Source organism: Tachyglossus aculeatus, chromosome 3 (assembly GCF_015852505.1).
Source record: "Tachyglossus aculeatus isolate mTacAcu1 chromosome 3, mTacAcu1.pri, whole genome shotgun sequence".
Taxonomy (NCBI): Eukaryota; Metazoa; Chordata; class Mammalia; order Monotremata; family Tachyglossidae; genus Tachyglossus; species Tachyglossus aculeatus.
This window is the reverse complement of record NC_052068.1, coordinates 65023970-65049068: the sequence shown is the minus strand read 5'-3', so window position 1 is coordinate 65049068 and position 25099 is coordinate 65023970. Positions and strand designations below refer to the sequence as shown.

The 25099-nt window shown below is 47.7% G+C and overlaps 1 protein-coding gene across 4 annotated transcripts in view; it reads right to left on the bottom strand.

The window, feature by feature from the left end:
• CDH23 (cadherin related 23) overlaps nucleotides 1–25099 on the bottom strand; it is a 425144-nt gene that overhangs the window by 294772 nt on the left and 105273 nt on the right. For all 4 annotated transcript variants that reach the window (XM_038744221.1, XM_038744217.1, XM_038744218.1 and 1 more), the window contains exons 5-6: nucleotides 24680–24727; nucleotides 24424–24516 (exon numbers count right to left, since the gene is read on the bottom strand). In XM_038744221.1, coding sequence (XP_038600149.1) covers nucleotides 24424–24516; nucleotides 24680–24727 — 141 coding nt within the window. The remainder of the gene's footprint in view (nucleotides 1–24423; nucleotides 24517–24679; nucleotides 24728–25099) is intronic.

Here is a 25099-nt window from a genome sequence, read left to right as displayed (position 1 = left end):
TTCTGCCACATGGCTATTGTATGACCTTGGGCAAATCACTTCTCTGTGCCTCAATTACCTCATCTGTAAAACTGGGATAAGAGTGTGAACCCCATGTGGGATAGGGACTGTGTCCAACCTGAGCAACTTGTATCTACCCCAGGGCTTAGAACAGTGCTTGGCACATAGCACTTTAAAAGTACCATAATTGTTATTGTTAGCATTATTCCTCCACCTGAGCTGCTGGGCAACGAGAAAGCTTCTATGCTCACCTGGTCCAGCCCTCTATCTCAGAACAGGACTACACCGTGACCAGGCCAAACTGATCAAAGGGCTCTTAGGACATCCTTGGATAGAGGTTTTGACTGCTCTCTCAATCCCTCATCCAGCAAGAGCGAAGGGCAGAGGGTGGGTCAGGGTTAATTAGGAGGAGTCCTGGGCTTTGCCCCCAGCCTCGCAAATCCCTTCACCTCTCTGCGCCTCAGTTTCCTCATCAGTAAAACAGGGATACTAATCCCGACCTCTCTCCACCTTGCAGGACGTTGTGAAGATAAAATGAGAAAAGCAGTGGTGAAAGCTCTTTGGAAAAATTGAAAAAACTCAATATCTTCTTTGAGAGTGAGGATTATCAACCTCATTTCCCAAAGCGCACAACTATCTCGGGGGGCAATGGACTAAAGCCAGGTACTAGGGCTAGCAGCTGAGGGCGGGCCAGAGACTGGCATTAGTACAGTGCTCTTCACACAGGAAGGCCCAGTAATTATGATTGATTGATTAAGTAGATGTCACAATGGGGTCACAGGGGTGTTACATTTATTCACTCATTCAATCATATTTATTGAGCGCTTACTGTGTGCAAGGCACTGTACTAAGCACTTGGGAAGTACAAGTTGGCAACATATAGGGACGGTCCCTATCCAACAACGGGCTCACAGTCTAGAAGGGGGAGACGGACAACAAAACAAAACATGTGGACAGGTGTCAAGTCATCAGAACAAATAGAATTAAAGCTAAATAATAATAATAATAATAATGGCATTTGTTAAGCGCTTACTATGGGTAAAGCACTGTTCTAAGCGCTGGGGGGGATACAAGGTGATCAGTTTGTCCCACGTGGGGCTCACGTGTTCATCCCCATTTTACAGATGAGGTAACTGAGGCTCCGAGAAGTTAAGTGACTTGCCCAAGGTCACACAGCAGACATATGGGGGAGCTGGGATTCAAACCCATGACCTCCGACTCCAAAGCCCGGGCTCTTTCCACTGAGCCACACTGCTTCTCTAAATACACATCATTAACAAAATAAATAGAATAGTAAATATGTACAAGTAAAATAGAGTAATAAATATGTACAAACATGTAAACAGGTGCTGTGGGGAGGGGAAGGAGGTAGGGTGGAGGGGGGTGGGGAGGAGGAGAGAAAAAGGGAACGGGGAGCTCTCCAGTCTAGAATCAGTGCCTGAAGAGATACTTCGGTGAAGGAACGGAAACTGGTCCTGCAGGGTAGTGAAGGTGTGAGAGAGAAAAGGGAGAGGGATAGGAGCAAAAGAGGGAAATCATGAACAGCCTGTCCAGAGAGGTTGGTGACCAGTCCTGGGTGAGGAGCCTGCAGGAAGGCAGGGGAGCAGAAAAGTCGAGGGGGATACCAACTCAGGCTGTGTGTGTCTGTATCCCTCCACCACACTCCTTCCCTCCCCCTAGGCCCCTTAAAAGTCACCTCCTCCCGGGGGGCATTCCCTGATTAACTCCCTACCCTTACTGTCATGTCATTTCTTCAGCCACTGCCATTTCAGGTGTTTCCACTCCTTTATTTGTTATTCATTTATTCATTTGGGTCTGCAATTTCTATTGGTTTTCTTAGTCTTATCTGCTGTAGTTTTAAACTAGCTATGTCTGATTTCTCCCCCATTAAACTGTGTGAGCTCTTTGGGGGCACCTTTATTTCCTCTGGATTCATTTCTAGTGTCAAGGACAAGACTCCACTCATGGTGGCTGCTCAGCTCAGGGCTCTGATTCAGTAAAGTCTTTGGCTGTTCAGTCTGCCTTTCCCATAGCTGCCCATCCAACACTGGATCAAACTCCTCACCATTAACTTCAAGGCACTCAATCAGCTCTCCCTGTCCTACTTCTCCTCGCTAATCTCCTACTACACCCTGGCCCGTACACTTCACTCCCCTATAGCCAACAAACTCTCTGTATCTCTACCTCTCTATTTTGTCACCATTCCCTTGTCCTCATACTCCCTCTGACCTGAAATTCCCTCTCTCCCTGACAGATCACCACTCTCTCCACTTCAAAGCCCATCTAAAATTACATCTCCTCCAAGAGGTCTTCCTTGATTAAGCCCTCACTCACTTCCCTCCCCCCTCAGCAACTCTCCCTCCTTCTTATGTCACCTGTGGCCTTGGGTCTGTACCCCTTAAACATTTTGATGCTCACCCCCCCACCCCCCTTCACCCCAGGCTGTAAACTCCTCATGGGCTGGGATCATTGTCTACCATTAAGTACTCTCCCAAGTACTTAGTACAGTGATATGCACACAATAAGTGCTCAGTAGAGATCATTGACTGATTGCCCACAGTAGGAGCTATTTGGTGAAGGAAAGATTTAATATTGAGGAAGACCAGTTTTAGGGAAACTTGCTCCCCAAGGTAACAGTAAGACTGTATATAAACAGTGATGGGCCTTTGAGACAATCCTGAGATAGCCGTGCTGGTGCCAGTGAAGGATGGACTAGATCCCCTGCTGCCATAATAATAATAATAATAATAATAATAATAATAATAATAATAATAGAGAGCTGTCCACCTATTAGCTGGCCTGTGCCTTGCCACCAGTCATGCACTGTTAGACTGTAAGTTCTTTGTGAGCAGGGAATATGTCTACTTATTGTTATATTGTACTTTCCCAAGTGCTTAGTATAGTGCTCTGTACACAATGAGTGCTTAGTAAATACAATCGACAGACTGACTGCACAATGGCAAAAGAAAACTAATTTGAATGGTCATGCCAAGTGCATATAACATGCCAGTACAAACTAATTCTCATTCTATATCCCAGCCTGCACACTCTGCTCCTCTCGTGCTAACCTTCTCACTATGACTCGTTCTCGCCTGTCCCACAGTCGACCCCTGGCCCATGTCCTACCTCTGGCCTCAAATCTGCCAAACAATCAAACTTCCCCCCTTCAAAGCCCTACTGAAGGCTCACCTCCTCAACTAGAAGGCCTTCCCCGACTAAGCCCCCCTTTTCCTCTGCTCCTCTCCCCTCCCCTCCCCATCACCCTGACTCACTCCCTTTGCTTTACCCCCTTCCCCGCCCCATGGCACTTGTGAATATATGTACATATTTATTATTCCATTTATTTATATTAACGATGTGTATATATCTATAGTTCTATTTATTTATATTGATGATATTGAGCCTTCTTTACATGTTTTGATGTCTGTCTCCCCTCTTCCAGACTGTGAGCCCATTGTGGGCAGGGATTGTCTCTGTTGCTGAATTGTACTTTCCAAGAGCTTAGTACAGTGTTCTGCACACAGTAAGTGTTCAATAAATATGATTGAATGAATAATTCAACTCAGTGGGTAGTTTGAGTGGAGAAGGAAGTGACAAAACATCACTTCATCTTCAGGGTGGTACTCACTGCAGGTGATAAAATGTGAGCTCTGGGGATGGGATAGTACTGGGGAGGGACAGTGCTTTTGTCCCCACTCTCTCTCTCTTTCTTTCACACACATGCTGGGCTATGGGTGTCAGGGTCTTGGGTCACTTGTCCTTTGAGTCTTTGGGGAGAGAGAGGTGCTCTGCCCTGGGACAAGGGTCTTCAGGGGACAGGGATCATATCTAGGAACTCTGCTGTATGGTACTCTCCCAAGTCTTTGGTACAGTGCTCTGCAGACAGCAAGTGTTCAATAAATACCATAGATTGATGCAGCCAATGAACTCAGTTCTATTCACACAACAGGTGTAGTTTGCTTGCTCATGTGGGGAACAGAGTCATGTGGGGTCTTCGACCAACAGCAAACTGCAGTAAGATACTGAATACTAAGGCATCCACTAAAGTGACCTTCAGGCAGTAGGTGCTCAGTATAGTGTTCTTCACACAGTTCATGTCCAGTGTGTCTGTTATATTGTATACACATCCAAGTGCTAAGTACAGTGCTCTGTACACAGTAAGCACTCAATAAATATGATTGACTGAACATGGAAAGAATAGGGGCCTGGGAGTCAGGAGACCTGGGCACTAGCGCTTAAAACAGTGCTTTGCACATAGTAAGTGCTTAATAAATGCCATCATCATCATCATCATCATCATCATTATTCCCAGCTGTTGTGTGACCTAGATCAATTTCCTTATCTCCTCACTGTCTCCATTTCTTCATCTTAAAATGGGGATTAAATATCTTTTCTCCTTCTCCTTTAGCTTGGGAGCCCAATGTGGGACAGGGGCTGTGTCCTATCTAGTTATATTGTATCTACTACAGTCCTTAGTTCTGCTCTTGGCACTTAGTAAGTGCCTAACAAATGCCACAATTATTATTATCATTATTACACCACACTAAACTCTACTCTGAACTAATACTTTTCAGGGTCTTGGTAGTCTTTGATATCGTGGACCATCCTCTTTTCCTGGAAACACTATCTAACCATGGTTTCTCTGACAATGCTCTCTCCTGGTTCTCCTCCTACCTCTCTGGTCTCTCTTTTTGTCAGCTCTTCCCAGCCTCTTATGAGAGTCCCTCAGTGCATAGTTCTGGGTCCCCTCCAATTTTCAATCTATAGTCCCTCCCTTGAAGAACCCACAAAGGTTCAGCTACCATCTCCATGTGGTTGATTCCTAAAGATACATCACTTGCCCCAACCTTTTTCCTTCTTTGCAATCATACATTTCCTCCTGTCTCTACATGGATATCCTGCCAGCACCTCAAGATGAGCATGTTGTAAACTAAACTCCTTCCCTCCCAAATCCTCTCCTCCTCATAATTTTCCCTTCACCAATGACACCGTCATCATCCTCTCTCTCAAAGCCACAATCTTCTCTCATTCAACCACGTTATTAGGTCAGTCTCCAAATCCTGCTGGTTTCTTCTTCACAAAATTTCCACAATTTGCCCTACCTCTCCATCCAGCACTTAGTACACTGCCTGGCACATAGTAAGTGCTTAACTAATGCCATTATTATTATTATTATTATCCAAACAACCACCATGCTAATCCAAGTACTGGTCATATCCCATCTTGACTATTTCATCAGCCTATTTGCAGGCCTTCCTACCTCCAGTCTATACTTCTGTTGCCTGGATCCTTTTTCTAAAACATAATTTTAAACATATCTTCCCCTCTCCTCTAAATCCCCCAGTGCTTGCCCATTTCTCTCGGCATTTCATTCATTTAATCAACTGCACTTATTGAGTACTTACTGTGTGCAGAGCACTGTACTAAGCACGTGGGAAAGCACAATACAACAATAGACACATTCACTGCCCACAGTGAGGTTACAGTCTAGAAGTGGGAAGATAGAAATTAATATAAATAAATGAATTAAAGGTATGTACATAAGTGCTGGGGTGCTAAGAGAGGAGAAGAACAAAGGTCAGGATGAAACAGAAGGGAGTGGGAAAAGAGGAAAGGGGGGTTTAATCAGGGAAGGTCTCTTGGAGGAGGCTTTGAAGTGGGGGGAAGGTAACTGTCTGTTAGATTTGAGATGGGAGGGCATTCCAGGCCAGAGGCAGGATGTGGGCCAGGGGTTGGCGGTGAGATAGTTGAGATAGAGGCACAGTAAGAAGGTTAGCATTAGAGGAGTGAAGTGTGAGGGCTGGATTGTAGTAGGAGAGTAGTGAGGTGAGGTGGTGGGGGCAAGGTGATTGAAGGCTTTTAAGCCAATGGTGAGGAGTTTTTGTTTGATGTGGAAGTGGTTGGGCAACCACTGGAATTTTTTGAGGAGTGGGGAACATGTCCTGAACATTTGTGTATAAAAATGTTCTGGGCAGCAGGGTGAAGTATGGAGTGGAGTGAGGAGAGACGGAAAGCTGGGAGGTCAGCAGGAGGCTGTTTCAGTAATCCAGGCAGGATAGAATGAGTGACTGTATCAACATGGTAGCAGTTCTGGTGGAGGGGAAAGGTGGGTTTTAGTGATGTTGTGAAGCTGGGACCAACAGGATTTAGTGATGGATTGAATATGTGGGTTGAATGAGCAGGAAAATTCAAGGATAACCCCAAGGTTATGGGCTTGTGAGACAGGAAGGATGGTGGTGCTTCTAGACTGTGAGCCCACTATTGAGTAGGGACTGTCTCTATATGTTGCCAACTTGTACTTCTCAAGCGCTTAGTACAGTGCTCTGCACACAGTAAGCGCTCAATAAATATGATTGAATGAATGAATGAAGGGTGCTGTCTACAGTGATAGGAAAGTGATAATAGGAGGACAGTATTTGTTTGGAAGATTAGATGAGCAACCAACAGAAACTCTGCCTCAATTTCCTCTCCTCCAATTCTATTTTTGACCCTCTCCAATCTGTCCCCTTCACTCCAAAGAAGCTGCCTCTCTCAAAGGTCATCAATGCCCTCCTTCTTGCCAAATCCAATGGCCTCTACTACATCTTAATCCTCAACCTCTCAGCAGCCTTCAACTTGGTGGACCACCCTCTTCTTCTTGAAACATTATTTAACCTTGACTTCACTGACACTGTTCTTTTCTGGTTCTCCTCCTACCTCTCCGGCCTCTCCTTCTCATTTCTTTCACAGATTCCACCTCTGCCTCCCAATCTCTCTCTGCAGGAGTCCTTCAAGGCTCAATTCTTGGTCCCCTTCTATTCTCCCCACTCCCTTGAAGAACTCAGTCACTCCTATGACTTGAAATACCATCTCTACGAAGGTGATTCCCAAATCTATCTTTCCAACCCTGACCTTTCTCCTCCTTCTCTGCCATTTCCTATTACCTTCTGCCTTCAGGACACCTCTACCTGGATATCTTGCTGATATCTCAAACTTAATATGTCCAAACTCCTCATTTTTCCATCCAAACTTTTCCTCCCCAGTCTTTCCCATCACCATAGGCGACACCACTATCCTCTGGGTCTCCCCAGCCCATTACCTTGGTTTGTGCCTCAATTCATCTCTCTCATTCAAAGCACATATTCATTCTGTCACCAAATCCTCTCAGATCTACCCTCACAACTCCACTAAAATCCATCTTTTCCTTTCCATCCAAACTGCTACTACATTGATCCAAGCACTTATCCTATCTCGTCTTTACTACTGCATCAGCCTCCTCGCTGACCTCCCTGCCTCCTGTCTTTTCCAACTCTAGTCCATACTTCACTCTGGTGCCCAGATCATTTTTCTAAAAAATGTTTAGTCTACCTCTCCCCACTCCTCAAGAACCTCCAGTGGTTGCTCCATTCACCTAAGCAACAAACAGAAACTTCTTACCATCAGCTTTAAAGCACTCAATCAGCTCTTCCCCATCTACTTTACCTTGATAATTTTCTTCTATAATCCAGAACACATGCTTCACACCCCTAACATCAATTTACTTAATGTACCTCAATCTCATCCATCTTATCTACGTCCTCCCTTCATATATGAAAGACCATTCTCCCCACCTTCAAAGCCTTCTAAAGTCACATTTCCTCCAAGAGGCCTTCCCTGACTTAGTCCTCATTTCTCCTAAACCTTCTCCCTTCTCCAATGTACCCTTGAAGCACTTGATTTTAACCCAACGCTCAACCCCATTATTTAAGTGCATATCCATAATTATTATTATTATTTTAATGTCTGCCTCCCTCTCTGAACTGTACGATCTATATGGGCAGGGAACTTGTTTACCAAACTCTGTTGTGGTGAATTCTCCCAAGCACTTAGTACAGTGCTCTGCACACAGCAAGCACTACATAAATACCATTGTTTGATTCATCAGTTTTAAGGCACTCTGTCAACTCTCTCCCCGGTACTTAATCAATCGATTGTATTTAGTGTGTGCTTACTGTGTGCAGAGCACTGTAATAACAATAATAATGATGATGGTACTTGTTACATGCTTACCACGTGCCATGCACTGTTCTAAGCACTAGGGTAGATACAAGGTAATCAGGTTGTCCCATGTGGGGCTCACAGTCTTGATCTTCGTTTTACAGATGAGGAAACTGAGACCCAGAGAAGTGAAGTGACTTGCCCAAGGTCACAAAGCAGACAAGTGTTAGAGCTGGGATTAGAACCCATGACCTTCTGACTCCCAGGCCCGTGTTCTTGTCACTAGGCCAACAGAGTGGGTAAAGTGCTTGGGAGAGAACAATAAAACGGTGCTGGTAGACATGTTCCCAGCCTGCGCAGATCTTACAGTCTACTTATCTTTGCTCCTCTCTCACCTCAACCCAACCTGCACACTTCTCTCCCCTAAAGCCAAACCACTTGCTGGGCCTTGTTCTCATCTCTGCCACCAAACTCTTGTTCACGCCCTCCCTCCTGCCCAGAATGCCTTCCCTTTTCATAGTTGACACACCACCGACTCACCATCTTCAAAGCCCTTCTGCAATCACATCTCCTCCAGGAGGCCTTTCCTGACATTTCTCATCTCCTCACTTTACTTCCCTTCCTTACTGCCACCTCAACATTCCACATGACCTGAGCACTTGAATCTTCACTACCTAAGCATGTGTGTACTCAGCCCTTCCCCTCCCAGAAACAGTCCCTTGCACATATCTTTACACTCTTTAGTTTCCCCCATCTATAAGTTATACTAGTGTCTGCTTCTCTTGCCTGATGGACGGAAAGCTCCTTGAGGGTAGGGACCAGGTTTACTATGGTTCTGAGTGCTTAGTGCAGTGCTCTGTCCTGAGTGAATGCTCAATAAATACCTCTGATTGATTGATTTCAAATAATAGTTGACTAGTCCAAAGCTCTGCACATTGACGGCTATGATACCATTCTCTGCACACAATAGGCACCAATGGTAGAGACACCTACATCATCCTCTACACACAATAGACACCAAGTTCATACAATAGGGGCTCTGCCCAACTTAGGTGCCTATACCATCCACTGTACACAATAAATGCCCAGTATACACCATAGGCGTTCTGCCCATCGTAGGAGTCCATACCATCCTCTGCACACAATAGGAGCCCAGTGCACACAATAGGTACTCTGCCCATCATAGGCACCTATACTATTCTCTGTACAAAATAGATGTCTAGTACACACAATAGGCACTCTGCCCATCTCATCCATCTCAGCTGGACATCTCAGCCAGAGCTCAGGTCACCCTCCAGCCCTGACATGGGCACCCAGGGAGCTGCAAAGAAAAGCAGGGAAACAAAGGCCAGACAATCAGTCTAGTCAGATGGTCAGATGGACGGACCACCTTAACAGCTGGGTGGGGGAAGGAAGAAGGGGAAGGGGGTAGACAGCTTCACCTGGGGACATTGACTGAACCTAGTTATTCCACCTCCCCTGAACCCTCTCAGGGACATCATCTTCTGATCCCATTCTGTTTGAATAGGCGGACAGCATTCTCCAATTAAGGTTATTAAGTGGGGCAGAGCTCGCCCTCCGTGGCTTCTACCCATTTGGCCTGTACAGTTGCAAAGTAATTAAAGGTTGTTAAGGAATCACAAAAATGATTATAATTCTGTAAACTGAAAGCTTTCTTCCTTTATTCCTTCTCCCACCCTGCTGGAAAATAAGAAGGGCCAGCCTTTCTGAACACACATCAAAACAAGACTATTGTGTGCAAGGTTCCAGTGTCAACCGGGGAACTGGCAGCCTGTCTCCCCGCTATTTTGCCAACAGATTAACCTATCAGGGTGAAAGTGAGGGCTGGGTGCAAACACTCCCAGCCCTTCCCCCATACATTTATGGAAAAAATATAAATAAAAGCAGGTAGACAACGATAAATCAGACCCAACAAATCGTGGAATCAAAGTGCCAGTGGGATGGTGGTGATGATTGCTGAGGAGTTCAGGCCCGTGTTGCCCAGAGATTTGATGCCAAGATCACCTGTGTCCAACTGGGCTGGGAGAGGGGGATGACAGTTGACAAGGATCCTCCCTGAGGGGACGTCTTCATTTTACAGATGGGGAAACTGAGGTACAGGGAAGGTCCTTCCTTCACAACATTTCCCTGATCTGTCCCTTTCTCTCTACCCTAAACTGTTCCCAGCCAAGCCCAAGCCCCTAGCACATCTCACTTTTAAGGCACGAGCCTGGAATTCAGAAGGACCTCGGTTCTAATCCCACTTCTTCCACATGTCCCTTGTGTGACCTTGGGCAAGTCACTTCAGTTCTTTGTTCCTCAGTTACCTTATCTGTAAAATAGGGATAAGAGTGTGAGCCCTATGTGAGACAGGGACTGTGTCCAACTTGATTAACTTGTATTGTCCCCAGTGCTTAGAACAGTGCTTGGCACATAGTAAGGGCTTAACAAGTATCATTATTATTATTATTATTAGGATACTGCTGCTCTGTCCCTGGGCCAACCTGCCTCTAGAGCACTGGGAGCCAGAGTCAGTGGGGCAGGACGTCCCATGTTCTTGGAAGTCAACCACTCTCCCCGACGTTAAAGCCTCATTGAAGACACATCTCCTCCAAGAGGTCTTCCCAGACTATGCCCCACTTTTCATCTCACACTCCCTTCTGTGACTTCCTGACTTGTTCCCTTTGCTCTTCCCCCCTCTCCCAGCCCCATGGCACTTATGTATATATCTGTAATTTTATTTATTTGTATTAATGCCTGCCTCCCTCCATTGGCTCTGATCTTGCTGTGGACAGGGGATGTCACTGTTTATTGTCACACTGCAGTTTCCCAAGCACTTAGTACAGTGCTCAGCACACAGTAAGTGCTCAATAAATACGATTGAATTAATGAATGAAAGTTAATCTCTGGTGTGCCCCTCTGGATCAGTCGCCAGCACTCTGCTTTCCAAGAAACTCCTGACCCTCATCCTTCCCACTGTCCAGCTGGCCAGGCTTGCCCCTGACTGTCTGTGTGTCAATCCCTCTTTGGCTGTCTTCTGTACTGGGAATGATTTCCAGCTTCTAGAGGCCAGCCATTCACATCTGCAGAGGCCAGGTCTATTTGCTTTGCCTGGCCAACCCTCCCCCATCCTCCCAGGCCTTGAAAACAGGGTCTGGGGCTAGTTCCCCCAGATATTCAGCCCTGCCAGGGACAGACAGGCTTGCGCTCAGACCACAGGGAAGAGCAGCAGGAAGTGGGGTGGGGGGCCAAAAGGGCTGGGGCAGGGATGGATCCATCTCTTTCTGTTTCTCTTAAAGCTTGGGCAACCCCCAGCCCAGGGACAGGAAGGGGCAATGGTTCCTGGAGCCATAGCAGCCTGGCAGCTCAGCACTGAGGGATGCCACCTGAGTGACGAAAGGTCAGGGGGCCAAGGTGGGGCTTAAGGATGCCTGCCTGGCTCCTTGACTAGCTTCTCTTGGGGAATCTGCCCACGTCTATCAGCTTCCAGGCTGTGAATGCCCCTTGGGGGCCAGAGCCCTATCCTTGGCATCTCAGGGGGGAAATGAGCCAAACCCAAATGCCTAAGCATCATCATCATCATCATCAATCGTATTTATTGAGCGCTTACTATGTGCAGAGCACTGTACTAAGTGCTTGGGAAGTACAAATTGGCAACATATAGAGACAGTCCCTACCCAACAGTGGGCTCACAGTCTAAAAGGGGGAGACAGAGAACAAAACCAAACATACTAACAAAATAAAATAAATAGGATAGATATGTACAAGTAAAATAAATAAATAAATAAATAGAGTAATAAATATGTACAAACATATATACATATATACAGGTGCTGTGGGGAAGGGAAGGAGGTAAGATGGGGGGATGGAGAGGGGGACGAGGGGGAGAGGAAGGAAGGGGCTCAGTCTGGGAAGACCTCCTGGAGGAGGTGAGCTCTCAGCAGGGCCTTGAAGGGAGGAAGAGAGCTAGCTTGGCGGATGGGCAGAGGGAGGGCATTCCGGGCCCGGGGGATGACGTGGGCCAGGGGTCGATGGCGGGACAGGCAAGAACGAGGTACGGTGAGGAGATTAGCGGCGGAGGAGCGGAGGGTGCGGGCTGGGCTGTAGAAGGAGAGAAGGGAGGTGAGGTAGGAGGGGGCAAGGTGATGGAGAGCCTTGAAGCCCAGGGTGAGGAGTTTCTGCCTGATGCGCAGATTGATTGGTAGCCACTGGAGATTTTTGAGGAGGGGAGTAATATGCCCAGAGCATTTCTGGACAAAGATAATCCGGGCAGCAGCATGAAGTATGGATTAAAGTGGAGAGAGACACGAGGATGGGAGATCAGAGAGAAGGCTGGTGCAGTAGTCCAGACGGGATAGGATGAGAGCTTGAATGAGCAGGGTAGCAGTTTGGATGGAGAGGAAAGGGCATCAAGCATCAAGCATCTCTCTAGACTGTGAGCCCATCATGGGCAGGGATTGTTTCTTTATTGCTCTATTGTACCTTCCAAGTGCTTAGTACAGTGCTCTGCACACAGTAAGTGCTTAATAAATATGATTGAATGAATGAATGAACCCAAATTCCACTTCAAGGGGGCAGTTAGAGGAGAAGAGGAGACAAGGACCCAAGTCCCAAGCCATGATCTGGGAGTAGGGGACATAGGGACTCAGCTGCTAGGCTCTATTGGGGCTCACAAACTCCACTGGGGCAGGGAGGAGGGAAGAGCACTTAGTACAGTGTTCTGGCCACAGGAAGTATTCAAACAATGCTACTGATTTATTATTATTATTATTATTATTATTATTATATTTGTTAAGTGCTTACTATGTGCCAAGCACTGTTCTAAACGCTGGGGTAGATACAAGGAGATACAAGGTAATCAGGTTGTCCCACATGGGACTCACAGTCTTAATCCCCATTTTACAGATGAGGTAACTGAGGCCCAGAGAAGTGAAGTGACTTGCCCAAAGTCACACAGCTGACAACTGGCAGAGCCAGGATTAGAACCCACAACCTCTGACTCCCAAGCCTGTGCTCTTTCCACTAAACCATGCTGCTTGGCTTTGATTGACAGGAGGACTGAAGGGCCTCTTGGGCATAAGGGAGGAGACCCTTAAAAAGCAGGGTGGGGGACAGAGAAAGGAAGGTAGGGAGGAAGGAAAGAAGGAATGGGAGGGGGGGAAATCTCAGGGAACAGGTGGGTACCAGGCTTGACTGCTGACAGCTCCACGATGTGAAGGCAACGTCTTTCCTATCAGGGCTCTTATCTCCTTCCATTTAAAGGTTCTTTATTTAAAGGGGGAAAATAATAAAAGGTGTCCTGGTGTGTGTAAGAGAATTGCTAATGTGACTGAGCTAGGACTCTGTCCTCCTCTTGGCTGTTTCGTATTCACAGCGGCAGGTCCTGCCATCACTGCAATAGAATTCTATAGGCCCCCTAAGACTCCTGGCCGAGATCGGCTGGAAAACCAGTGTAATTAAGAGCGTTATTACCATTAAAACAAAATAATAATTTTAATTACATCTGGGTTCCCGCTTTGCTGTCCTCTCTCTCGCCCTCTCACTGCCCTCTTTCCTTGTTCAGTCTGAGTTGTAATAGGGTGGCTGTCCTTGCCCAAGAAGGGAGAAAATAGGAAAATGAACAAGTGACAACGGGGGAGGGGGACTAGGGTGTTCCTGTCCTAGATGTCTCTGCCTTCATCCTATCTTGTCCCTGTCTGATTTAGCTTGAATACCACCACCTCCTCTTCCTCCTCCTCCTACCACTCAAGTTGTAAATATTTTGATATTTGTCTCTCCTGCTAGAATGTAAGCACCTTATGGACAGAGTAAGGGTCACTTCATTAGTATGGACTTCTCAAGTGCCTAGTGCAGAACAGAGCACCAAGTAGGTGCTCAATAAATACTACTACTACTACTAATAAAGACAGCAATAATAATAATAATCCTAGTATTTAAGGGCTTACTGTGTGTCAAGAACTGTAATAAGTGCTAGGGCAGGTAATCAGGTAATCCCCCTTTTAGACTGTGAGCCCACTGTTGGGTAGGGACTGTCTCTATGTGATGCCAATTTGTACTTCCCAAGCGCTTAGTACAGTGCTCTGCACATAGTAAGCGCTCAATAAATACGATTGATTGATTGATTGATTGATTGATTGATTAATCAGGTCCCAAATGGAGCTCACAGTCGAAGTAGGAGGAAGAACAGATATTGAATCCCTATTTTACAGATAAGGGAACTGAACTACAGAGAAGTAAAGGTACTTGTCCAAGGTCACACAACAGACAAATGGTGGAGCTGGGATTAGAAGCCAGGTCCTGTGACTCCCAGGCCTGTGCTCTCACTACTAGGCCATACTACTACTGTTGCTGCTACTATTACTCCTACTCCTACTAATATAGTTATTTTATTATGATATTCATTAAGGGCTTCTTCTGTGACAAATACTACGCTAAACACTGGGGTATGGTACACTAGACTATAAACTCCTTACACTTGACTGTAAGCTCCTTGGGATCATGTCTACCAACTCTCCCAAGTACTTAGTGTAGTGCTCCGTATACTGAAAATGCTCAATAAATCCAGTGACTGATGGGGTAAAGAAGCAGCATGACTTAACAGAAAGAGGACAGGCCTGGGAATCAGAGGACCTGGGTTTTAAACCTGGCTCCATCACTTGTCTGCTGTATGATTTTGGGCAAGTCACTTACCTTTGCTGTGCCTCAGTTTCTTCATGTGTAAAATGGGGATTCAATTATACTCCCTCCTACTTAGACTGTGGACAGGGATTATGTCCAAACTGATTATCTTGTATCTACCCAGTGTGGCTTAGTGGAAAGAGCCTGGGCTTGGGAGTCAGAGGTCATGGGTTCTAACCCCAGCTCTGCCACTTGTCAGCTGTGAGACTTTGGGCAAGTCACTTAACTTCTCTGTGCCTCAGTTACCTCATCTGTAAAACAGGGACTAAGACAGTGAGCCCCACATGGGACAACCTGATTACCTTGTATCTACCCCAGTGCTTAGAACAGTGCTTGGCACATAGTAAGCACTTAACAAATACCATAATTATTATTATTATTATTGTTACCCCAGGACTTAATAAAGTGTTTTATAAACAGTAAGCATGTAACAAATACCACCATCATTATTAACACCAATTTCTAGATTCCTTGTTGTGTCCACAAGCCTGACTGTATACATAAGTAGATCGTGTTACATGTGTGTAGGTGTGATGGGCTGGAGACCCAGGAGCTAGGAATGGCTGGGTCCTGACTTTTTCAGTGACTAAATGCTTTTCACATGAAGGTCGGGGACACTGGGACATCACCTTCCTTCTCTCTGCCTCAGCTGCCTCAACTAGAATAAATCTCTGAAGAGGTCAGTTGGTCCAATCTCCAACCTTTGGAGGTGAATGATTAAATTAAATGAGAAGCAGAGTGGTCTAGTGGATACAGCACAGACCTGGGTGTCAGAGAATCTGGGGTCTAATCCTAGCTCTGTCACTTGTTGTCTGTGTGACCTTGGGCAATTTATTTAATCACTCTGTGCCTCAGATTCCTCAACTGTAAAATGGGGATTAACTGCTACTTGTCCACTGTGTGACCTTGGACAAGCCACTTAACTTCTCTGTGCCTCAGTTACCTCATCTGTAAAATGGGGATTAAGACTGTGAGCCCTTTATGGGACAACCTGATTGCTTTGTATCTATCCCAGTGCTTAGAACAGAGCTTGGCACATAGTAAGCACTTAACAAATACCATTATTATTATTATTATTATTACCAGTTCTCCCTCGTACTTAGACTGTTAGCTCCATGTGGGACAAGGACTGTGTCCAACTCGATTAACTTGTATCAACCCTCGTGCTTGGAACAGCACTCGATACAGAGTAAGTGCTTTAACAAATAGGATTAAAATAAAATCAACTCAATCAGACAGCGATTCATTCTCTTCGTGACAATCCCCTGGGATGGACGATCCATAACCTGCTCGGGTAGCCCACCCCACTAACTCCTCTCCAACCTGACAAAGTCAAGATATTTTTCCTTATGTCCAATCAACTTGTTATTTTTCCTGCCCCGGCTGAAGATCCAGACCAGGGTCTAGTGATAACAGAGGCCATTCCCCAGGTGATCAAGTCACTGTTCTGGATTGAGGGAGGGAGAAGGGAGTTGAGGCAAACTTTAAGCCCACATCACCCATCCCGGGGGCTGAGGTGGGGAGAGGGATAGAGGGAGTTCCCCGGGGAAGAGTCCTGGACCTTCGTTATCTGACTGGAGTGGAGTGTCCCAGATTTATTCATCTCTCTCCCCCCATATCAAAAGGCAGATAGAGATGCAGCGTGGCCTGGTGGAAAGAGAACAGGCTTGGGAGTCAGAGGACGTGGGTTCTAATCCCAGCTCTGCCACTTGTCAGCTGTGTGACCTGGGGCAAGCCACTTCACTTCTCTGTGCCTCAGTGACCCCATTTGAAAAACAGGGATGAAGACTGTGAGCCCCACGTGGGACAACCTGATTACCTTATATCTACCCCAGCTCATAGAACAGTGCTTGAAACATAGTAAAGTGATTAGCAAATACCATAATTATTGATTATTGTTAATTGTTAGTTGTGGCAGGGGCTTCTGGCCATCCTCAGAGCCCTGTGCTGTAAATCAATGTGGCTGTCAAACAGTTTCTTCTCCTGGCACGTGAGTGGAGCTGACACCTTGGAGTCTCATGCACCAGCTGGTAGCTCCTGGCCTCCACGCCACAACTCCACAACCAGTTTATGAATCATTCAGCATGTCAGAAGCTGGGGTGGGGAAGGGGGAAGGAAGAGGAAGGAGCGGAGTAGTAATAATGATAATAATAATTATGATACTAGTTAAGCGCTTATTATGTGCCAAGCACTGTTCTAGGCTCTAGGATGGATACAAGTTAATCAGGTTGGACACAGTCCCAGTCCCACTTGTGGCTCACACTCTTAATTTCCATTTTACAGATGAGGTAACTGAGGCACAGAGAAGTGAAGTGGCTTGCCTAAGGTCACACAGCAGACAAGTGCAGAGCTGGGATTGGAACTCAGGTCCTATGGACTCCCAGGCCTTTACTCTATCCACTAAGCCATGCTGCTTCCCCAGTGAGGAAGGGGAAGGGGCAGGGGACTCCCATGGATCCTTGGTTTTACTCATTATCTGAGAGATGGTCCCTGTGGGAAGGACTCACCAACAGACTGACCAGATATGGAAAGCTTTCCTTAGCCCTTCCCTGCCTAGTTAAGCTCCCAATCTTCCATGTAGTGGGGGCTGGGAAGTATTTTGTTGGCTGGTAAGCCTGCTAGGTGTTTGGAACATACCTGCAAGGACGTGGTAATACTCCCCTCAATGGGAACCACATGTTTCCCTACCCTTCTCCAAGTCCTTTCCTCATTTAAGATTCAGGCAGGCAACCGGACTCCATCCTCCTAGACTGGCAGAGCTCTCTCCATTAGTCCATGTGGCCTCTTCCTGACCAGAGATCCGGAGCCAGAGTTGCAAAATGCTCATTGTGAGGGCAGGGCAAAAAGGGGGCAGGGACTTTAGGGAGGCTAGAGAGAGGTGAGTAGACTTTGATGACGATTCAGTGAGTTTTAAAGACCCAATTAGGGGTTCTTTTCTAAAGAGTCATTAGAGATTGGGAGCAAATGGGACTGGGAGTCCAGCCAAAATAGTTTTAGGAGTGGCACAAGGACTTTGCCCACAGCTAGAAACCTACTGGGGAGGGGGAGTACAACCCAGCCCACACACTTCGCTTCCCTAATGTCAACTTTCTCACTGTTCTTCAAACTCGTCACTCCCACCGCTGGCCTCTCACCCACATTCTGCCTTTTTTGTTGGATGCCTTCTCTCCTTATATTCGACAGACATTTACTCTCCCCGCCTTCAAAGTCTCCTCCATGAGGCCTTCCCTGACTATGGCCTCCTTTCCTCTTTTCCCACACCCTTCTGTGTTTCCCTAACTTACTCCCTTTACTCATTCCCCTGCCCAAACAGCACTTTTTTTTTAATGGCATTTATTTAGCGCTTACTATGTGCACAGCACTGTTCTAAGCGCTGGGGAGGTTACAAGGTGATCAGGTTTTCCCATGGGGAGCTCACAGTCTTAATCCCCATTTAACTGATGAGGTAACTGAGGCACAGAGAAGTTAAGTGACTTGCCCAAAGTCACACAGCTGACAATTGGTGGAGCTGGGATTTGAACCCATGACCTCTGACTCCAAAGCCCGTGCTCTTTCCACTAAGCCATGCTGCTTCTCTAATGCACATATCATATGCGCATTATGTGCGTTATCATATCTAATGCACTTAAGTACATACCCATAATTTATTTCTTTATATTAATGTCTGCCTCCCCCTCTAGACTGTGAGCTCACTGTGGGATGGGAATGTATCTCTTCATTGTTGGATTGTACTCTTCCAAATGCTTAGTACAGTGTTCGGCACACAGTAAGACTGTGAGCCTCAAATGGGACAGGGACTCTGTTCAACCTGATTTGCTTCTATCCACCCCAGCGATTGGTACAGTGCCTGGTAACTAGTAAGCACTTAGCAAATACCACAATTATTATTATTCAATAAATACGATTGGCTGACTGACCCCCAAAGAGCTGGCTCCTCTGCCTAGCATCCAAGAAGATGCCCAATGCTTCAAAGCAGTATGCTCATGTCCATCTCACGCTCACTGCATTCTGGTCTTTTTGCCCAGAAATATTACAAAAGGGAGCCCCCATTTCTCCCAAGCACTTAGTACGGTGCTCTGCACAAAATAAGTGCTCAATAAATAGGATTAAATGAATGAATGAATCAGCTGGACAAGCATGGCTCAGTGAAAAGAGCACGGGCTTCAGAGGTCATGGGTTCAAATCCCAGCTCCACCAATTGTCAGCTGTGTGACTTTGGACAAGTCACTTCACTTCTCTGAGCCTTAGTTACCTCATCTGTAAAATGGGGATTAAGAGTGTGAGCCCCCCGTGGGACAACCTGATCACCTTGTAACCTCCCCAGTGCTTAGAACTGTGCTTTGCACATAGTAAGCGCTTAATAAATGTCATTATTTGGAGAAGCAGTGTGGGTCAGTGGAAAGAGCCCAGGCTTTGGAGTCAGAGGTCATGGGTTCAAATCCCAGCTTTGCCAACTGTCAGCTGTGTGACTTTGGGCAAGTCACTTCATTTCTCTGGGCCTCAGTTACCTCATCTGGAAAATGGGGATTAAAACTGTGAGCCCCCAGTGGGACAACCTGATCACCTTGTAACCTCCCCAACACTTAGAACAGTGCTTTGCACATAGTAAGTGCTTAACAAATGCCATTATTATTATTATTATAGTAAGCGCTTAACAAACACCATTATTATTATTACTATTATTAATAGAAATCGCCCACCAGCTGCTGGACCTGAGCCCCACCCAGCTTCTGCTCAGCCATTCCTCGCTCAGCCCTTTCTCAATGCTGATGACTGCCAATGTTGCTGAGCCTAAGGAGGGGCCCAGGGGGCTGTTGGGAGAGTGTGGTGGAGAGGAGAGTTCCTTGAAGGTCAGTATGGCAGGCTCACCAGCACCTAACTAATGGACTACAGCAATACTGCTGGGTCCAGACACAGGCAAACACGTTTTAGCAAATTGGAAAGCCATAAAAGTCTATTACAGCAAATCAAACAGCAGTCAGCATGACAGCCATTAGCCTGAAATGAATACACGGGAACTTAATGAGGTCTGTCGAGGCTGGCTTGGTGAATTAAGTTGCCAATTCTAGCAGGATTTCCCCTTTCTTTACGGACTTGAAAGCATCCATGCTGCCTCGTTAGGAGTTCGACAAGTGAATTGCAGGGCCTTTTGCCCTAATAAAATGGATAATTACATGTAGAACAGCTTAGCAAGGTGAGCGTTTGTTCGTCAGGGGAGGGTGTTAGGAAGGGAACTCACCCGTACCTTGGGTGGCTCCCAGTAGACAGTGACCCAGAGATCAGACTGCTGGGCTGAGGCCATAGCCCACAACTGCGTGGCTCCCAGCAGCCAGTCACCTGGAGATCAGGCCCCTGGGCTGAGGCTGTAACCGGGCCATAACCCACACTTACACGGTTCCTGGTAGCCTGTGATTAGGAGATCCGGCTGCTGGGCTGAAGCCATAACCCACACCTGTGTGGCTACCAGCAGCCAGTGACCCAAAGATCAGGCTGCTGGGCTGAGATGGTATGTGCATCTCCAAGCAGCCCACATACTTATAATAATAATAATAGTATTTGTTAAGCACTTACTATGTGCCAGGCATTGTATTAAACTCTGTGGTTGAATACAAGCAAATCAGGTTGGACACAGTCCCTATCCCATTTGGGGCTCACAGTCTCGATCCCCATTTTACAGATGAGGTAACTGAGGTACAGAGAATTGAAGTGACTTGCCCAAGGTTCACACAGCAGACAGGTGGTGGAGCAGGGATTAGAACCCCTGAGCTTCTGACTCCCAGGACCGTGCTTTATTCACTTAGCCATTCTGCTTCTCACTATGCCATGCTACTTCCCTCACCAATGTGGCTTCCAGCAGTTAGTGACCCAGAGATCAGGCCACCGGTACGAGGCTGTAACGCACACCTGTGTGACTCCAAGTAGTCAGGAACCCAGAGATCAGGCCACTGGGCTGAAACAGTAACCCACACTTGCATGGCTCCAAGCAACCAGTGACCCAGAAATCAGACCAGTGGCATGAGGCCGTAACCCACACTCACGTTGCTCCTAGCAGCCAGTGACCAAGCGATCTGGCCACTGGGCTGAGGCTGTGGCAGAGCGTAACCTCTGTCTTGGCCTCTGTCTAGGTCAGCTTGCATGACCAAGGCCCCAGTCTGGGGCATCTCCTCCTCTGCATCAGATTCTGTGAGAATCTTTTCATGAGGCTGGGGGTGGTGGGGTGGGTGGTGGTGGGGGAAGGTGAGAGGGACATCCCAGGGAGAGCTGGAAGGAACTGAAGAGAGGATGATGACCAGTTTAGCCACTGGAGACCCTGCCTGGATGGGGTTGTTTACCTTCTTCTTTCTGCCTTGTTTGCCTGCCTTGTTTACCTGCCTTGTTTACCTGCTGAGCCTTGAGGGACTAAAAATTTATGGGTTGTAGGTTCAAATGCCAGCTATGTAACTGATGTGCTGGGTGTCCCAGGACCCTGACACACCAGAGCCCGTCGCCCCCCAACCCCCAAACCCAGGACCCCCGCTTCTCTGTGGGAAAGGAGTGCAGTGGAAAGGTCAAGAAAATAAATTTACAAAACAAGATCAGAAAGGGATCTCCCAAAATCTGAGCTGTTGGAGGAAGAAAACTCATAGAAGAAATGACCCCCTGACTTGTTTTATCTTAGGCAGCTCTTCCAAAGAGAAGCCTCATGGCTCTAGGGCTCAAATCCAGAGTTCAGCTACACAGCATGCTGGGGGCAGGCCTGGCCTAGTTAGGCCAAGAGCACAACCCCTCTGAAGGTTATCTTGAACCCTACCTCAGTCCTGACTTCCCCATGACCATCAATCATCCCAACCCAACACTCACCCCTTTCCTAGGACCAAGCAGGGTGAAGAGTGATAGCCAGCCAGAGAACCTAGAGCCCCACTGATCCCCACTCCTGGGCCTTTTCTAACCCCTTTCTTCCAAGTGGCCTCTTCAACAACAGAGGGGGAGGGCAGAAGGCAGCACGACAAACAGTCCAACAAAGGTCCAGAGGGCTCAGATGCCTGGCCCAAGGCAGCCCAACACAATAAGAAAAGGGCCAGTTCTTGGACTCAGCCCTCCTGTGGGCCACGTTTGGGCCCCAGCAGCTGGGCAGGGACTGAGTCACACACATCAGCAGCTCCTGCTGTTCCCAGACATGTGGGTTTAGGAGACAAAGTAACTGAGTGGCAGAGAACTATCCTTCTGGCTCACAAACTTGGGAAGGAGAGAGCAGACCCCCTGTCACATCCCCAACCCACCCTCCTCTGCCCCCAACCCTTGTAACCCACCCTTCGTCAAGGCCTCCACAGGAAGGGCCTCTGCTGGGCCGAGGGACAGCCATGCCGCCAGGATGCCAGCTAAGCAAAGGGTTTGTGGCTCATTAACTCAGATCGGTGCCCTTGGTTAAAGGCCCTGGGGTGGGGCCTGCAGGCTCGTGCGTAGAGCCCCTTAATTAAATTAGCGTGACTTCCAAACAACAGATGAGGGTTCCGAGCACCAAGTCGCAGTCCTAGTGCATACTGGGAGGCTGGAGGGGGGTGAAGAAGTAGGATGTAAACACGGGTCCAGTGTCAGAGCTGGACACCTATGGCATCATGGGGAATGAGGGCGAATTGGCCATGCCCTTTCAATCAGTGGTATTTATTGAGCCCTTACTGGGAGCAGAGCACTGTACTAAGTGTTTGGGAGAGTATAATACAACAGAGTTGGTAGACACATTTCCTGCCCTTTTTCACAAAGCTCTTCCACTCAGCCTGCACACCAACCCGCCATCTCCTCTCAGTTTGGGCAGGTCAGAGAGGGGCTGACAGAACAGAGCACAGACACAAAACAAGGACAAGCAAGCAATATGGGGCAGAGAGAGACAGCTGGGTCTTTCCAGTTGAAAGTTGCTGGGAGAGCATCCTCATCATCCACAGCACTGAACTGGACACCTACTTGGTGCAGGGCACTGCAGTAGATGCTGGTGTTGAAACATACAATAATAATAATGGTCGTGTTTGTTGAGTACTTACTATATGCCAAGTCCTGTACTGAACACTGGGGTAGATAAGAGTTATTCAGGTTGGACACAGTCTCTTTCCTACATGGGACTCACAGTCTAATATACAATAGAATTAAAAGACACTGCCCCTCAACGTGTTTATAATCTAATTGTGGAAACAAAAAAAGTTACAGAGTATACATTGACAGAGTAAGAGCATAGGAAATAATAGTAATTATCATAATAATAGTAATAGTACTTGCTAAATCCTTAATATTTACCAAGGATTATACTAAACCCTGGGGTAGATCTAAAATAATCCGGTAGGACACATAGGGCCAGTAAAATCATCCTGGACAATTAAGTAGTAAATAAGCAAACTGATAAATGCACACGTGATAAGGTGGTTGCTGGGAAGAGGTGGCAAGGAAACTGAAGAGATCAATCGGGGAATTATTCCTGGAAGTGATGACTTTCTAGGAGGGGAGGGAGCTGGTTTGTCAGAATGCACTGGGAGGGACCTTCATTAAAAAGAAAAATCCCCCATGCAGTGCATCAGAAATGGGCAAAGGCTGAAGGAAGTGCCCTTAGGAGGTTATTTTAGGAAGGGCAAAGAGTGTGGGCTGCGATATGGTGTGAGAAGAAAGTGGATAGGTAGGAGAGGGGAAGCCGGCAGGAAAACTGAAAACCAGTGAACCATGGTCAAGAAATTGTCTGATGCCCATTGACCTGGGAAAGGGGTCACAACCACCTCAGGGGATCAAGTCAGTGGGGAATCCCTTCCTACAGTCAATCAACCAATCAGTAGTATTTACAGGGTGCCCACTATGTTCCAAACTCTGCACTAAGCCTTTGAGAGATCCACCAGAAGCAAGACACAATCTTGGTCCAGTTACCTTTCAGCAAGGCCATTTTCACTTTATCTCACTGTTCTACTTCACATCATCCCTGGAAAGAGGGGGCTCCATAAGATCGTGATAAGACTTAGCCTAGGACCTGCCCATTCTTGGGAAGAAGGGTAGTCCTGCCACCCTAGAGATCAGCTGTAGTCTTCCTTGGCCCCCACAACAGTGGCCCTGAGGGGACGTCACGGGGGAAGGAGACAGGTGGGTGAGAGCAGCAGGGCTCTCTCTGCTCCTCGGCAGCTTTGAAATCCCATGATGAGAAAGCAGAGGGAAGGCAGGGCTGTGTCGGGGTGCGGACTGGGGAAGGCCGGGGCTCTGACTGGAATTTCCCTCCATTTGTTCTGCTGTCGCTGCAGGCTCCAGCGTCTCAGGCCGCCTGGGAGAGGGGCCGAGCGAGATCAAAGCCCCGCCACCGTCGGGAGCCGGCAGGCAGCTTATTAACAAGCCATTTGTAATGTAATAATTTGTACTTCTCAATTACCAGAGTCGGCTTGATTTCACATCCTTGCACTCAGGCCAGCACACACATAGGCAAAGACTCACAGGCACGTATCCCGGGCCCGGGCGCACATGTGTGACGGTCGCGTCAGGCCTGGAGAGGCCTGCTGTGGCTGGTGGGATGGAGCTAATCTCCCCAAAGGGCAGAGGCCGAGAAACTGAGACAGGTGGCTTACCCCCCCCCAGCCTTATCACTGGGCAATCCCCTGTCTCTGCTCCAGCCTGATGCCCACATTCCCCATCACTGGGATAACCTGAGTGGCACACCAGGAGAGACCGGCTGATGCCCCCTTTACAGGGTGTGACTTTCCTGTTGCTTTGGCCACTGCACAGGCTGCCTCTGGCCAGGTTGTTTCAGGGTTCCAGCCCCTCCCTGCACCCCCTTCTAACAGGGGCTCCTACCTCAGGGATGCGCACGCTGTAGGGCTGGTTGTGGAAGTGGGGTGCGTTGTCATTCACATCCCCAACCTGGATGTTCACCTTCCTGGTGATCACCTGGGGACACAAGAAAGGCAAGCCCTGAGGTCAGTGGGCAGAGAAAGACAAGAGCAGACCCTGCCCTGTCCTGGCACCGATGGCCTTGGCTGATGCCCCAAATCCGGTCCCTCTTGCCCCTGAACAGCGATCCCTCCTCCCACCCCCTCCCCACGACACTCACCCCCTGGCTGTCGCTGACGGAAAACTCCACGGTGAACTCTGACTTGGTCTGCAAAGGGAAGAGGTGAGAGAGACTGAGTTGGAGGTGGCCTGTAGGGTCAGAGGTGGCCTGTGGGCTCGGGGTGAGTCCAGACTACTCGTTGCCCCGGGGTCTGGACAACACTCGGTCGGGCGCTGGGGCTTCCCAGACACAAGCACGGTTCCTTCGGGGCAATAGGGGTCTGCCAGGGGATAGCAGGCTACTGATCCAGAACTGAGAGAAAATCTCTAGGCAGTCTTTTGGAGATCCTGGCCCAGGGAGAGGGGATGAGGCTGAGCCCAGGGCCTGCTGAGGCTATGAGAAGCAGCATAGCATAGAGGATAGAGCACGGGCCTGGAAGTTGGAAGATCAAGGGTTCTAATCCTGGCGCTATCATTTGTC